We start from the raw sequence: 12,800 nt of genomic DNA on the forward strand, positions 1-12,800 counted from the left end.
GCAGGGAATAAAATCCATCTCTTCCTCTAGTAAAAAGCAGCATATACGATACACAAAAACACTGGCTAGGCACTCAGTTAACCCTTTGATTGCCCTAGATGTTTAACCCCTTTCCAGCCAGTGTCATTACTACAGTGCATATTTTTGGCTCTGATCTCTGTATTCGTGTCACTGGTTCCCACAAAGTATTAAAAAATGTCAGTTAGCGTCCAGTTGTCTGCCGCAATATCGCAGTCCTGCTATAAGCCACTGATCACCGCCATTACTAGTATAAAAAAAAAAAATAATTGAATATTCCATAAATATATACCATAGTTTGCAGACGCTTTAACGTTCACATAAACCAATTAATTTTCTTTTTACCAAAAACATATAGTAGGATACATACTGGCCTAAATTTATGAAGAAATTTGATTCTTTATATATTTTTTATTAGATATGTTTTATATCAGAAACTAAAAAATATTGTTTTGTTTTTTTAAAAAATTGTCGGCCTTGTTCTGTTTACAGCGCAAAAAATAAAAAAACACAGTGGTGAACAAATATCTCCAAAAGAAAGCTCTATTTGTGGGGAAAAAATTACTTAAAATGTATTTGGGTACAGCGTCGCACAACCGCGCAATTGTCTGTTAAAATTATGCAGTGCCGTATCGCAAAAAATGGCATGAAGGGGGGGGGGGGGGGGTAAATATTCCGGAGGTCAAGTATTTGGCAATATATACATATAGGAACAGGTAGAATGCAAGTTAAACACAATTCTGTAGACAAAAGAATTGTAGTAGTTTAGAATACGGATCTATCTAGATCAGGGGTCTCAAACTGGCGGCCCTCCAGCTGTTGCAAAACTACAAGTCCCATGAGGCATTGCAAGGCTGGCAGTTACAAGCCTGACTTCCGCAGGCAGAGGCATGATGGGTCTTGTAGTTTCCCAACAGCTGGAGGGCCGCCAGTTTGAGACCCCTGATCTACTGTAGATAGATTAATCTATACCTGGTAATCTGCAAATCAGTATTGGACAATAGCACAGATAACCTTAATGGCAATGGTAAATGCTATTGTAATACATTTCCTGCAGCCAGTGTACTGTGCTGCTAGAGTGAACTCTAGGGTTGACTATACTAAGACCCGGGTGTACTGCAATGGTTCCCCTTATTTTGGCAGTGAGAGAAGTCCTTGCAGAGCAGCTTGTCTAAAAAGAGAGCCCTTTGCCCTCGTTCTTCAGCCGGCTAACTTTGTGGCACAGTTTTTATGGTGGCGCGCATAAGTTCAGTCCCAATAAAGTCTGCATGCCGTGGTAAGGGATGCTATTCAAATGTCCAGTCTCTAAATGTCCAGTCTCTATTAGTAAGGACAGGTCAATGGCAGTACTGAGCAAACTCTGTAGGAACCTTGGTTGAGGGTGGTTGGTGTAGACCAGGGGTCTTCAAACTATGGCCCTCCAGTTGTTGCGGAACTGCACGTCCCATGAGGCATTGTAAAACTCTGACACTCACAGACATGACTAGGCATACGGACAATAAGACAAGTAAAGTGACCACCTCAACTGAAAAACTCTGACATTCAAAGACATGACTAGGCATGCGGACAATAAGACAAAGTAAAGTGATCACCTTAACTGAAACTCAGGCTGGAGTGTCGTCATCAGGCACCCTGTCCTCACTCAGCTCACTCTGGGGTTCACTTGAGGTGGTCACTTTACTTTGTCTTATTGTTCGCATGCCCTTGTTGTGTAGAGTCTACACCAGGGATCTTCAAACTATGGCCCTCCAGCTGTTGTGGAACTGCACGTCCCATGAGGCATTGTAAAACTCTGACATTCACAGACATGACTAGGCATGCGGACAATAAGACAAAGCAAAGTGACCACCTTAACGGAAACTCAGGCTGGAGTGTCGTCACCAGACACTCTGTCCTCACTCAGTTCACTCAGCTCACTCAGTTCACTCTAGGGTTCAGTTGAGGTGGTCACTTTACTTTGTCTTATTGTCCGCATGCCCCTGTTCTGTAGAGTCTACACCAGGGATCTTCAAACTATGGCCCTCCAGCTGTTGCGGAACTACACGTCCCATGGGGCATTGTAAAACTCTGACATTCACAGACATGACTAGGCATGCGGACAATAAGACAAAGTAAAGTGACCACCTCAACTGAAACTTAGGCTGGAGTGTCGTCGCCAGACACCCCATCCTCACTCAGCTTGATAATGTTACCTTGTATACACTGGTAGGTAGAACCTGAGATGGTTGCTAGAACAATTGCTAGTGGCTGGGCCATATTGCGTCATTAGTTGGTATTGTGCAGGCAACCTGCCTCTTTACACTCAATGATGTTGTGCGGCCCAGTCACCAGCATCCTAGCAGCCAATGACACCATCTTTAGTTGCTAGAATGCTGATGGGAAGGCTGCGGCATCATTGGTTGGTGTACCAGTGTCCTAGAAAATAGGAAGAGGGTGGCATCTGGAGCATCCATGGAACACCGTATAACAGGGTCACCAGAAACATTCAAAATCCAATACAATCTCCAGGAAGTGTCCTCATTACTGTGGTACCCACAAAAACAAGAGGTGGAAACAATGTTTTATCGGTTTTGAATGCAAAAAAAGGACATGTAAGGCAGCAAAGAACCTAGGCATGCTCTTGCTAGAACATAAATACCACAGTATCCTCAAATATCCAAAGAAAGCTTTCTCATTTTATTAAATTTGCCAATGTATTCATTACAAATACAGGACTGTGGGGGCAAGGCTGTCTCTTTTTTACACACGCTTTGCAAAGAAAATTAGCGTCCTTCCAAAAATGATTGACAATGGACTGGATCCTGTCCATTATTCATTAGGAGTATCCGTTACCTATTAGGAGTTTGGATTATGTGCTTCATACTCACGTCAAAAGTCTTTTATTATTACAGCAATAAACATCTGATTCATCCCTCAGAACAAAACCACATATTTGTTTTTTTTTTTTCTAGATTGTTTTTATCCCTTTGAATACCGCCTGTCCTCCAAAAACTTTTCTATAGACTATAAAATATCCTTCCTAAATAAAATATATATATATATATATTGGAATTTGCATTAGGCCTGTATCTGTGAACAAATGTCATCCATGAAGTTAATATCCACCAAGGACGTCCTTTTATAATCAACCGCAAAAACACTCTGCGAGTTCACGGCGAAACGCATACATCTTTTTATACCTTTTCAGCTCCTTTTTTCAAAAACCTGCTAATGGAGTTCGCAGTCGATGGGTTGCAGGCAAGTGACTTTCAAGCCAGGTTTGCTGCAAAAGGAGCCGGCATATTTGGAAACTAAATTTATTGGGGGAAGCAGATGAGAGTATAATTAAACAATATTTTAAGTAATATTGTGACGCTTGTAACACTTCATTTTTTTATTGCAGATAATGTTTAATTAATCTGTACAATCCCCGAGGAGGCCAATCTATTTTTAATGAAAGTTACGCTGGAAAAATACAGCAGTGATCGTACCGGTTTCGGAGCATGACAGAGACGCGTGAATGTTTCTTGATATGACATATGTAGAGTTAGGTAGCTAATTGGTGAGGTGACTGAGAACTTTAGGCTATACTCAGCTGGCACCTAGTGGATGAAGAACATCCACCATTTCTGTTCAGTTACGTTAGTGTTGCATTCAGTCTTCTAGGGTTCTGTCAGTGATGTTTAATTATTCTGGACCTTTAGGCTATACTTACTTGGCAGCTATTGGTGGAAGAACATCTGAAGTTTTGTTAGTGTCCTATATGGTCTTCTAGACTTTTGTCGGTGCTCTTAATGGTCCCTTTAGGGAAGGAGAGACTTCCAGGTAAGTTATGTAGAGTAATGGCCAGGCACAACCATGTGTGTCTGCAGCACAACTGCAGCACAATTCCACGCTTGGTGGTGGTGGTGGTGGTGGTGGGGGCAATTGACTGTTTGGTCCTCCTTGATGTTTATCTGAATGTAGTCTAAGAAAGGGTCAAAGAACACCTCTGAAAAATACTGGATATGAAAACACTCATTAGTTGTCCCACAGCATAAAAACCATAAGTTGAAAGTTATCTACTTCATGGCATCCCCCCCCCTTCCCTCTTTCTGATGGTGACAACAGTGGACCATATTTGTGTTATGGTGTCTGCTAGACATCTCCACATGACAAGGCGACAACCTAGGAGAGCTTTTGGGAGACGGACATTTTTAATATAGGTAATGTTTAATTCATCTGTAAAATCCCTGAGGAAGCCAATTTGTTTTTAATGAAATTTACTCTGGAAAAATACAACAGCGACCGGTTCAAGATTGTAAAACAGACGCATGAGTGGTTCTTGATAAGACATATACAATATGTAGAGTAAGGTAGCCAATTGATGAGGTGACAGAGACCTTTAGGCTATACTCACTTGTACTCTGTGTACATCTTGTGGCATGTATGCGTTCCTTGATCATCCGATCGAGGGCGAATACTGCTGTGCAAAATGTAAGCACATTGTTTCCCTGGAAGCCCAGGTTCTGAATTTGTGGAAGCAACTGTCAGCACTGAGAAGACCCTCCATACTAAAGGAGAGCCAGGAATGTCCACGGCAGGTGCTGGCAGGGGCAAGCACAGAAGCGGGTGGAGACAAAGAGGTGCAGGCACTAGGAAAAAGCAGATGGGTGACAGGAAGGGTAGAGGGGGAAGTGCCAGGGAGGCCAATCCAGGGCTGGAGCATCCCAATAAGTACGCTCCATTGAGTGACATTGGTGAAACCAGTCAGGGACCAGCACTGCTGGAGCAGAGGGACTCTCCTAGCTGCCGGGGGAAGAACTCCTCCAGTGAGAGTGGGGGGGAAGGGAAATGAAAGACAGATTCTGGTGGTAGGGGACTCAATTCTTAGAAGGACAGGGAGGGCAATTTGTAACAAAGACCTGAAGCGCCGAACTGTATTTTGTCTACCAGGCATTCGGGTTCGGCACATCGCGGATCTGGAGGACAGATTACTGGGAGGGGCTGGGGAAGACCTGGCTGTCATGGTACATGTTGGCACCAATGACAAAGTCAGAGGCAGATGGAGTGTCCTAAAGAACGATTTTAGGGACTTGGGAGCTATATTGAGGAAAAAGACCTCCAAGGTAGTATTCTCAGGAATAGTACCGGTACATCGAGCCACACCAGAAAGGCAGAGGGAGATTAGGGAAGTAAACAAGTGGCTGAGGAGCTGGTGTAGTAAGGAGGTGTTTGGCCCGACTTATCGGTCGATCACCAGTACTATAGAAGGGATGGACTGCACATCAATGAGGAGGGTGCAGATCAGCTGGGAGTAAAGATGGCCAAAAAGTTAGAGGGGTTTTTTAACTAGGCAACGGGGGAGGGCCCAGAGGTAGAGATAGTCAGCGCAGAACATATTCCAGAGGGTAGTTTTGGGGGCATTAGTGGTAGGTTGACTAAAGCACATAAACCCAAGGTAAGTATAGTAACAAGTCCTAGTTGAAATCTCGGAACACCCAATAAGAGGATAGTATGCGACCGGTCTAAACTATGTGGCATGTTCACCAATGCCAGGAGCCTGGCACACAAGATGGGTGAACTAGAGATACTGTTGTACGAGGAGGATTTACATTTTGTGAGAATTTCAGAGACCTGGTTCAACAGCTCTCATGATTGGCTGGCAACCAATCAAGGGTATACCCTTTATCGCAGGGATAGAGAGGGTAGAAAAGGGGGAGGGGTATGCCTGTATATCAAGAATAATGTATAAGTGAATGTGAGAGATGACATCACTAAGGGAGTTTGGGAGGAGGTGGAATCCTTATAGGTAGAGCTCCAAAGGGATGAAGCTAAGGGGAAAATAATACTGGGAGTATGCTATAGGCCCCCTAACCTGACGGCACAGGGGGAGACGGATCTCCTATCACAAGTTGGATTAGCAACAAAGATGGGAAGTGTTATCATAATGAGGGATTTTATTTATCCAGACATAGACTGGGCGGAGGGAACCACGCATTCGTCTAAGGCTCGCCAGCCACAGGACGACCCCTATTAGAAACGGCACGATCTGCCCTTTTTAAAGTGCGCATGCGCTGTAGACATCGGCACATGCGCCGTAGTCATCGGCGCACAGCTTTTTTGCAAATATCTCCTAAACCGTGGAGGTTTAGGAGATATTTCCAGCACCTACAGGTAAGCCTTAATATAGGCTTACCTGTAGGTAAAAGTGGTTGTACAGGGTGTACAACCACTTTAAACAGTGCAAGTTTAGGAAATATTCACTGTAGTCTAAAAGTGGAGTTTACCTCCACTTTAATCTGAATGTAGTCTTATAAAGGGTTAAATAACTCTTTAAAAGAAAAAGAAAACTGCATATGAAAACTCTTTTTCATTTTACCAAGTTGTCCCATACCATATAAAAGTTGAAAGTTGGCACTTTACCCTGGTTTTTTGATGATGATTGCACTATGGTGTGTTATTATAATCTTCATTGTTAACCTATGTGATGGCTGGGTGACAACTTAGGAGAGCAATTGGGAGAAGGGGACATTTTTATTAAAGGTAGAGTTGAATTAATCTATACAATCCCCGAGGAGGCCAATGTATTTTTAATGAAAGTTATGCTGGAAAAATACAGCAGTAATCATACCGGTTCGGAAGCATGACAGAGACGCATTAAAGGTTCTTCTTAATAGGACATATGGAGTAAAGTAGTTAATTGGAGAGGTGACGTAGACCTTTCAGTTATACTCAGTTGGTGGCTAGTGGCTGAAGAACATCTACAATTCTTTTAGTGTTTCATATGGTCTTCTAAAATTTGCTCTTCTAAGAATGTAGTCTTAGAAAAGGTTAAAGAACACCTGAAAAATACTGTATATGAAAACCCTCTTCAGTTAATTTTACCAATTTGTCCCATTCCATATAAAAGTTGAAAGTTGTCTACTTCATGGCATTTCCCCTCATGGGTTTTCTGATGGCGACAACAGTGGACCATGCTTGTGTTATGGTGTCTGCTTGGCATTTCCCTTGTAAACCCATTTGAAAGGTTGACAACCTTGAGAGATTTTGGCACAGAGGGAAATTCATTTTATTTAAGCTAATATTTAATCAATCTGTACAGTCCCTGAGGCGGCCTATTTATTTTTTATGAAAATTACTCTTACTTAGGGGTCAGAGGTGCCCCAGCCAGCTGGCAGGAGACAAGAGGTCTCACTCAGGGGTCAGAGGTGCACCAGCCAGCAAGCAGGAGACAAGAGGTCTCACCCAGAAAGTCAGAGGTGCCCAAGCCAGGATACAGGACGTCTCATTCCAGTAGTTAGGCGGGCTCCTATTGGGGTGTCAGGAGAACCCCTGTCAAGACAGGAGTGGGCTGTGCAGTAGGGTGCTGTGACTAAACTCTAATAGAGCCAACTGAAACAGTAGAGCTGGACAACACAGTCAGAGGGACTGGTAAGAAGAGCAGCTGTGCTGCCAACAAGGGTGCCAGGTGGCTTGGTAATTTCAGTTGACCGTTCTTATTGTTGTGGAAGAAACCCTTAATGGGCAACTGATGTCTATGTGAACATTATGTTTTATATAATAAAAGTGAGCTGCCCGTTAATACAGTTTTGACTGCCACAACTCATTGGAAAAGCATCTGCCACATGAGTATAATACCACAGCTGAAAAAACACAACTGTGATCACACCAGTTTGTGAACATGACACGATAGGACATATGCAGAGTAATGTAGCTATTTGGTAAAGTGATAGAGACCTTTGGGCTATACTCAGTTGGCACTTAGTGATTGAAGAACATCCACAATTTCATTAGTGTCCCATATGACCTTTTAGCATTCCATCAGTGCTCCATATGGTATCTTTAAAGTAAGCAGAGACTGCTGGGGGAAGTTGAATAGGGTAATGGCCGGGCACGACCATGTATCATACATCTGCAACGCGATTTCACACTCGGTGGTGGGATTTTTCATGAAAGTCAGAATTCTGAGCTATGCACTCCCCTTTAATGTTTTTTTTTTTTAATATAGTCTTAGAAAGTGTTAAAGAACATGGCATTTCCCAATGTAGGTTTTCTGATCATGACAACAATGGTCCATGCATTGATTGATGACAACCTAGGAGAGCAGTCGGTAGACAGGCACATTTTTATTACAGGTAATGTTTAAATTATCTATATAATCCCCGAGGAAGCCAATCTATTTTTAATGAAAGTTATACTGAAAAGGATAGCAGTTATCGTACCAGTTCGGGAGCATGTCAGAGACACATGAATGGTTCTTGATAGGACATATGTAGAGTAGAGTTGCTAATTAGCAAGGGGACAGAGACCTTTAGGTCATACTCAGTTGGCGGCTAGTGGCTGAAGAGAATCCACAATTCTGTTAGTGTTCCATGCGGTCTTCTAAAATGTCATCAGTGCTCCATATGGTCTCTGGGGGGGAAGGGGAGATTGCCGGGAGAAGTTGTGCAGAGTAATAGCCAGGCAAGACCATGTGTCAGACAGCTGTGACACAATTGTATGCTTGGCATGGTGGGGGAGTGCTTGATGAAGGTCTAAATTCTGTGCAAAGTGTTCCTCTTTAATGTTCATCTAAATGTAGCCTTGAAGGGAATTAAAGAACACCTCTGCAAAACATTGTATATGAAAGCACTCTTTAGTTAATTTTACCATGTATTTCTACACCAAGTTGAATGTTGTCTACTTTATTTCTGATGGTGACAACAGTGGATCCTACTTGTGCTGTGCTGTCTTCTTGTAATATTCATTGTTAACCCATCTGACAGGTGGGTGACAACCTAGGAGACAGGGACATTTTTATTATAGGTATTGTTTAATTTATCTGTACAATCCCTGAGTAGGCCAATTACTTTTTAATTAAAGTTACGCTGGAAAAACACAACGGGGATTATACAGGTTCAGGAACATAATGCATGAATGGTTCTTGATAGAACATTTGTAAAATTGCTAATTGGCTAGGTTGGCAGAGAAGTTTGGGCTGTACTCAATTGTCACCTAGTGGCTGAAGAACATCTAAAATTCCGTTAGTGTCCCAAACGAGCTTTTAGAGTTCCATCAGTGCTCCATATGGTGTCTTGAATGGAAAAGGGGTCACCTGAGGGGAAGTTGAATAGAATAAGGGCTAGGCACAGACTGTGTCAGCAACAGTCTTGCAACACAATTCCACACTTGGTGTTGGTGGTGGTTGTGGTGGTATCATGAACCTGGTAACAATGCCTAAAATGATGAGGAAGGCATCTGCATCTCTAACTAGGGGCCCCTGGTAGTGTGAACAGAAAGCACAAGAGCATAGAATGGCACAAGTGCCTGTAGGTCTTGTCAGTAGCAGAGCGGGTCTCCACACCAGGCAGGAGATGTCATCAGTAGTCTTCAGTGTAGCAGGCTGGCTGGTAGACAGTTAGTTGATGGCAGACTGAAGCAGGCCGATACCGATGACAGCAGGCAGGTAAGGCATGCACTAGTAGCAGACTGTAGAACAGCAGACACAGCAGGATATAAGGCAAGTACTGGAAACCTCAGGAAGACTAGCAGAGTCAGACAAGCCAGGTCATACACTGGGAGGGCAGATCAGGTGCAGAGGAGCAGGCAAGAGCGTGGTCTGGGTACAAGCCGGGGTCAGGGGCCAATTGGTGGAAGAGAAGCAAATGGGGAAGACAGAAGTGGAGGTCAAGAACGAGCCAGGGTCAGTGCAGGCAGAGTTCAGAGAGTGGTCAGACAAGCTGGATGAGAAACTGGATTCAGGATGCAGAATAATAGGGTGACAGGGCATAGGGAAGGCTGAAAGACAAAGCAGCATTTATCCGGAGCACTGACACAGTTTAAATAGTCCTCCTAAAGGAACCATGTTGTCTACTGGCATGGCCTTCCTGGCAGGTGGTGTTCTTGATGAAATGATCAGAAATCTGTTATAAGCACTCCCCTGTAATGTTCTTCTGAATGTAGTCATGAAAAGTGTTAAAGAACACCTCTGAAAAATACTGTATATGGAAACCATTCTGTAGTTCATTATACAAATTTATTCTACACTATACAAAAGTTTAAAGTTGTCTTTGCCATTATCCCAGGTGGGTTTTCTGATGGTGACAACAGTTGGATCATTCTTGTGTTGTGTGGTGTCTGCTTGTCATCTCCAAAAATGGTAGCTGTCTGCACACAGAGACTGGGGGAGATTTACTAAATCTGGTTCACTCTAAATCCGGTGTAGCTGTGCATGGTAGCCAGCCAATCAGCTTCTAACTTCAGCTTGTTCAATGAAGCTTTGACAATAAAACCTGGAAGCTGATTGGTTTCTATGCAGAGCTACACCAGATTTTGAAGGCTCCAGTTTTAGTAAATAACCCCCACTGACTCCCTATTGCATAAATGTGAATAAAACGAGTAAAAGATGGCACCGCCGCAGATGCATTTCGCCCTTTTTGGGGCTTAATTGTGGAAGCCTCTACAATCAAGCCCCGAAAAGGAAGAAACGCATCTGAGGAGTTCTCTACAGGTGAAGAATAGGAGCTGAAGCCATCTTTTGCTCGTTTTATTCACATAATGCAACCGGAAATCAGTGTCTGTGTGCATACGGCCGCCATTTTGTTGCAGTCTGACAAGCCGATCCACGTCTGTGTTGCACCAGTCTATTCGCATGCCGATCTGAATGATACAGGTTGCCTCAATGCACAAGTGTGAACGGGCTCTAAAACTAGTTTTTTTCATGACATTAAAGTTGCAACATTATCAAGGTTACATCTTTCTCAAATAAAAAAAGATCAAGGAGTTCTGTTAAGTTTTCTGTCTTTCGCGTAAATATTCTCCGCCGTCTGTCTTCACACTTTAAAAGGCATCTGAAGTATCAAACCTGCCCATATTGCTCCTGCCATGCCATTACCTTTGCGTTTATTTTGTGTCCCCGCCATCTCTAGGGGAAGTATGTTAGCATTTTCCTTGGCGGCTTTTATCACCCCTGTTCCTTGTGATCTGGAAAGTAATTTATCGCTGATTGCAGACCTCCTGAACCCGACGCAGCACGGCGCACTGTTTTCACCTTCCGGAAATCTATTTACATACTCATCTCAAACAGTTTTTACAAGATCTGTTGACAAACATCTCCTTTTTTTTTTTTCTCTTCTCCGTCAACTAACGTAGTCTCTTCTTTTTTTTTATACATTTCAGATAACCGCCTACCTGCTCTGGAAAGGTCACGTTCGAGGCATCACGGCAGAGCGCTTGCTACATGAGCCAAGGAGCACCGACAAAGAATTTGGCACTACGCCTATTACGGACCCACAAAGGAACATCAGCGATTGGGCAAAGTACTACACTTCGCACTTGAACAAAAAAAAAAAAAAAAAAAACTGGCAAAAAAAGAGGAAGAGGCAACTTTTCGTTTCTTTAAAAAGTCTCGAAGGGACGCTGCGTCTGGCGCTTGTGTCAAATGAAATGAAATGAAATGAGTTAAAGAAAAAAGAAAAAAAAAAAACCTCTTGTAAACAGTGTTAGAGATTGTGTGGTTATATAAGGTGAAGGGCAAAACTTTGCCCCTGAAGAACTACAAGCCCCAGCCTGCCCACTGCTGTGGTTTGTGGTTCCTCAGGGGCTGAGGGCCACCGGTTCCAGTGCCTCGTTACAAGGGGAACTCCAGTAAGGATATGGCTGGTACATGTTACACTGTATTAGCCTATTGTAGCTTTGCTTGGTCATTTTTAATGGAAGCTGCAGAAGTCCCTGCACTGAGATCTCTAAGTCAGTTTTCAGCGGTTGGAAGTGAGTTTAAAGGAAAGGCACATACGTTGGTTGGGCCATGTGTAATAGCAACTCATAAAGGCTTCTCAGAATTCATATTTAATTATGGTGGCGGTTCTAAACTGAAATCTGATTGGTGGTTAAAGGACTATTCACTTAACACATCAAAGCTTGGGGAGTACAGGGGGTGGACAAAATAAAGTAAACACCATATGATAAAGGACTTATACTGGTAAATACCTGATGGCCTTAATCAGTAAAGAGTGGCAATTCTTAAAAGAGGCACTGTCACCTTGCCCATGCCCACTTGACCCTTCTATATTCACCTCGCCTATGCTCCTTCCTGGCAACTTTTTCTAAAATCAACTTGTTGAGGGACTGACATTACTCCCTCAGTCACGTGACAGTGCACAGATCTAGTCATTGATTACTGATCCCCAACATTGTCACAGGGCATATGCACCCCCATACCCATATGTAGTGGAGAAAGGAGTGGCTGGCAAGGCAAGTATAAGTGGCATTGGGACAGGTTGTCTTTGCAGAACACTGACACTTTGCCCATGCAAGACACTGTCCATTTAAGTGCAGCAACCCATAGTAGCCAAGCAGAATCCTTCGTTGGCTAACCTAATTTCTGGTTGATCACCTTTAAAAATTAGCTTGACTTTTTATTGAATAAGGTTGTAACTTTAATGGTTGGGTTTTGAGAGAAACATGAGACAACTAACAGAGTTCCAAAGAAGAAAATGGTGCTCAAAATACAGGTACGCAATTATTTAATGTATCTGGAGGAACAATTTCACAGTTGGCTTATGCCAAACTGTAGGGGAACATTGGTTGCAATTCAGAACCCTTTAGAAGGGAATGGAAAGCCTCCAGGATTTGCTGCAGAACTTAATCACTACTCTGTGACCTGGTCTCAAAAAAAAAACAAACATATGGACATTAAAGGGAAGAGCCCTAGTCCTTATTAGGTGCTTTCTATTATTACATCTTTAGGTGTTTCCATTATTTTGTCCAACCATTAGCTTCTCAGTGTCAGAGACTTTGGAGCTCCTGCAACCATGCATCTGAAAACGGTATGCAAACTTATT

The 12,800-nt window shown here is 43.0% G+C and overlaps 1 protein-coding gene across 4 annotated transcripts in view; it reads left to right on the forward strand.

The window, feature by feature from the left end:
• Positions 1-12,419, forward strand: part of DIAPH2 (diaphanous related formin 2) — a 1,573,862-nt gene extending 1,561,443 nt beyond the window's left edge. For all 4 annotated transcript variants that reach the window (XM_073598133.1, XM_073598134.1, XM_073598135.1 and 1 more), the window contains one exon: positions 11,137-12,419. In XM_073598133.1, coding sequence (XP_073454234.1) covers positions 11,137-11,201 — 65 coding nt within the window. In that variant the 3' untranslated portion in view covers positions 11,202-12,419. The remainder of the gene's footprint in view (positions 1-11,136) is intronic.
• Positions 12,420-12,800: the final 381 nt, after the last annotated feature.

Source organism: Aquarana catesbeiana, linkage group LG09 (genome assembly GCF_042186555.1).
Source record: "Aquarana catesbeiana isolate 2022-GZ linkage group LG09, ASM4218655v1, whole genome shotgun sequence".
NCBI lineage: Eukaryota > Metazoa > Chordata > Amphibia > Anura > Ranidae > Aquarana > Aquarana catesbeiana.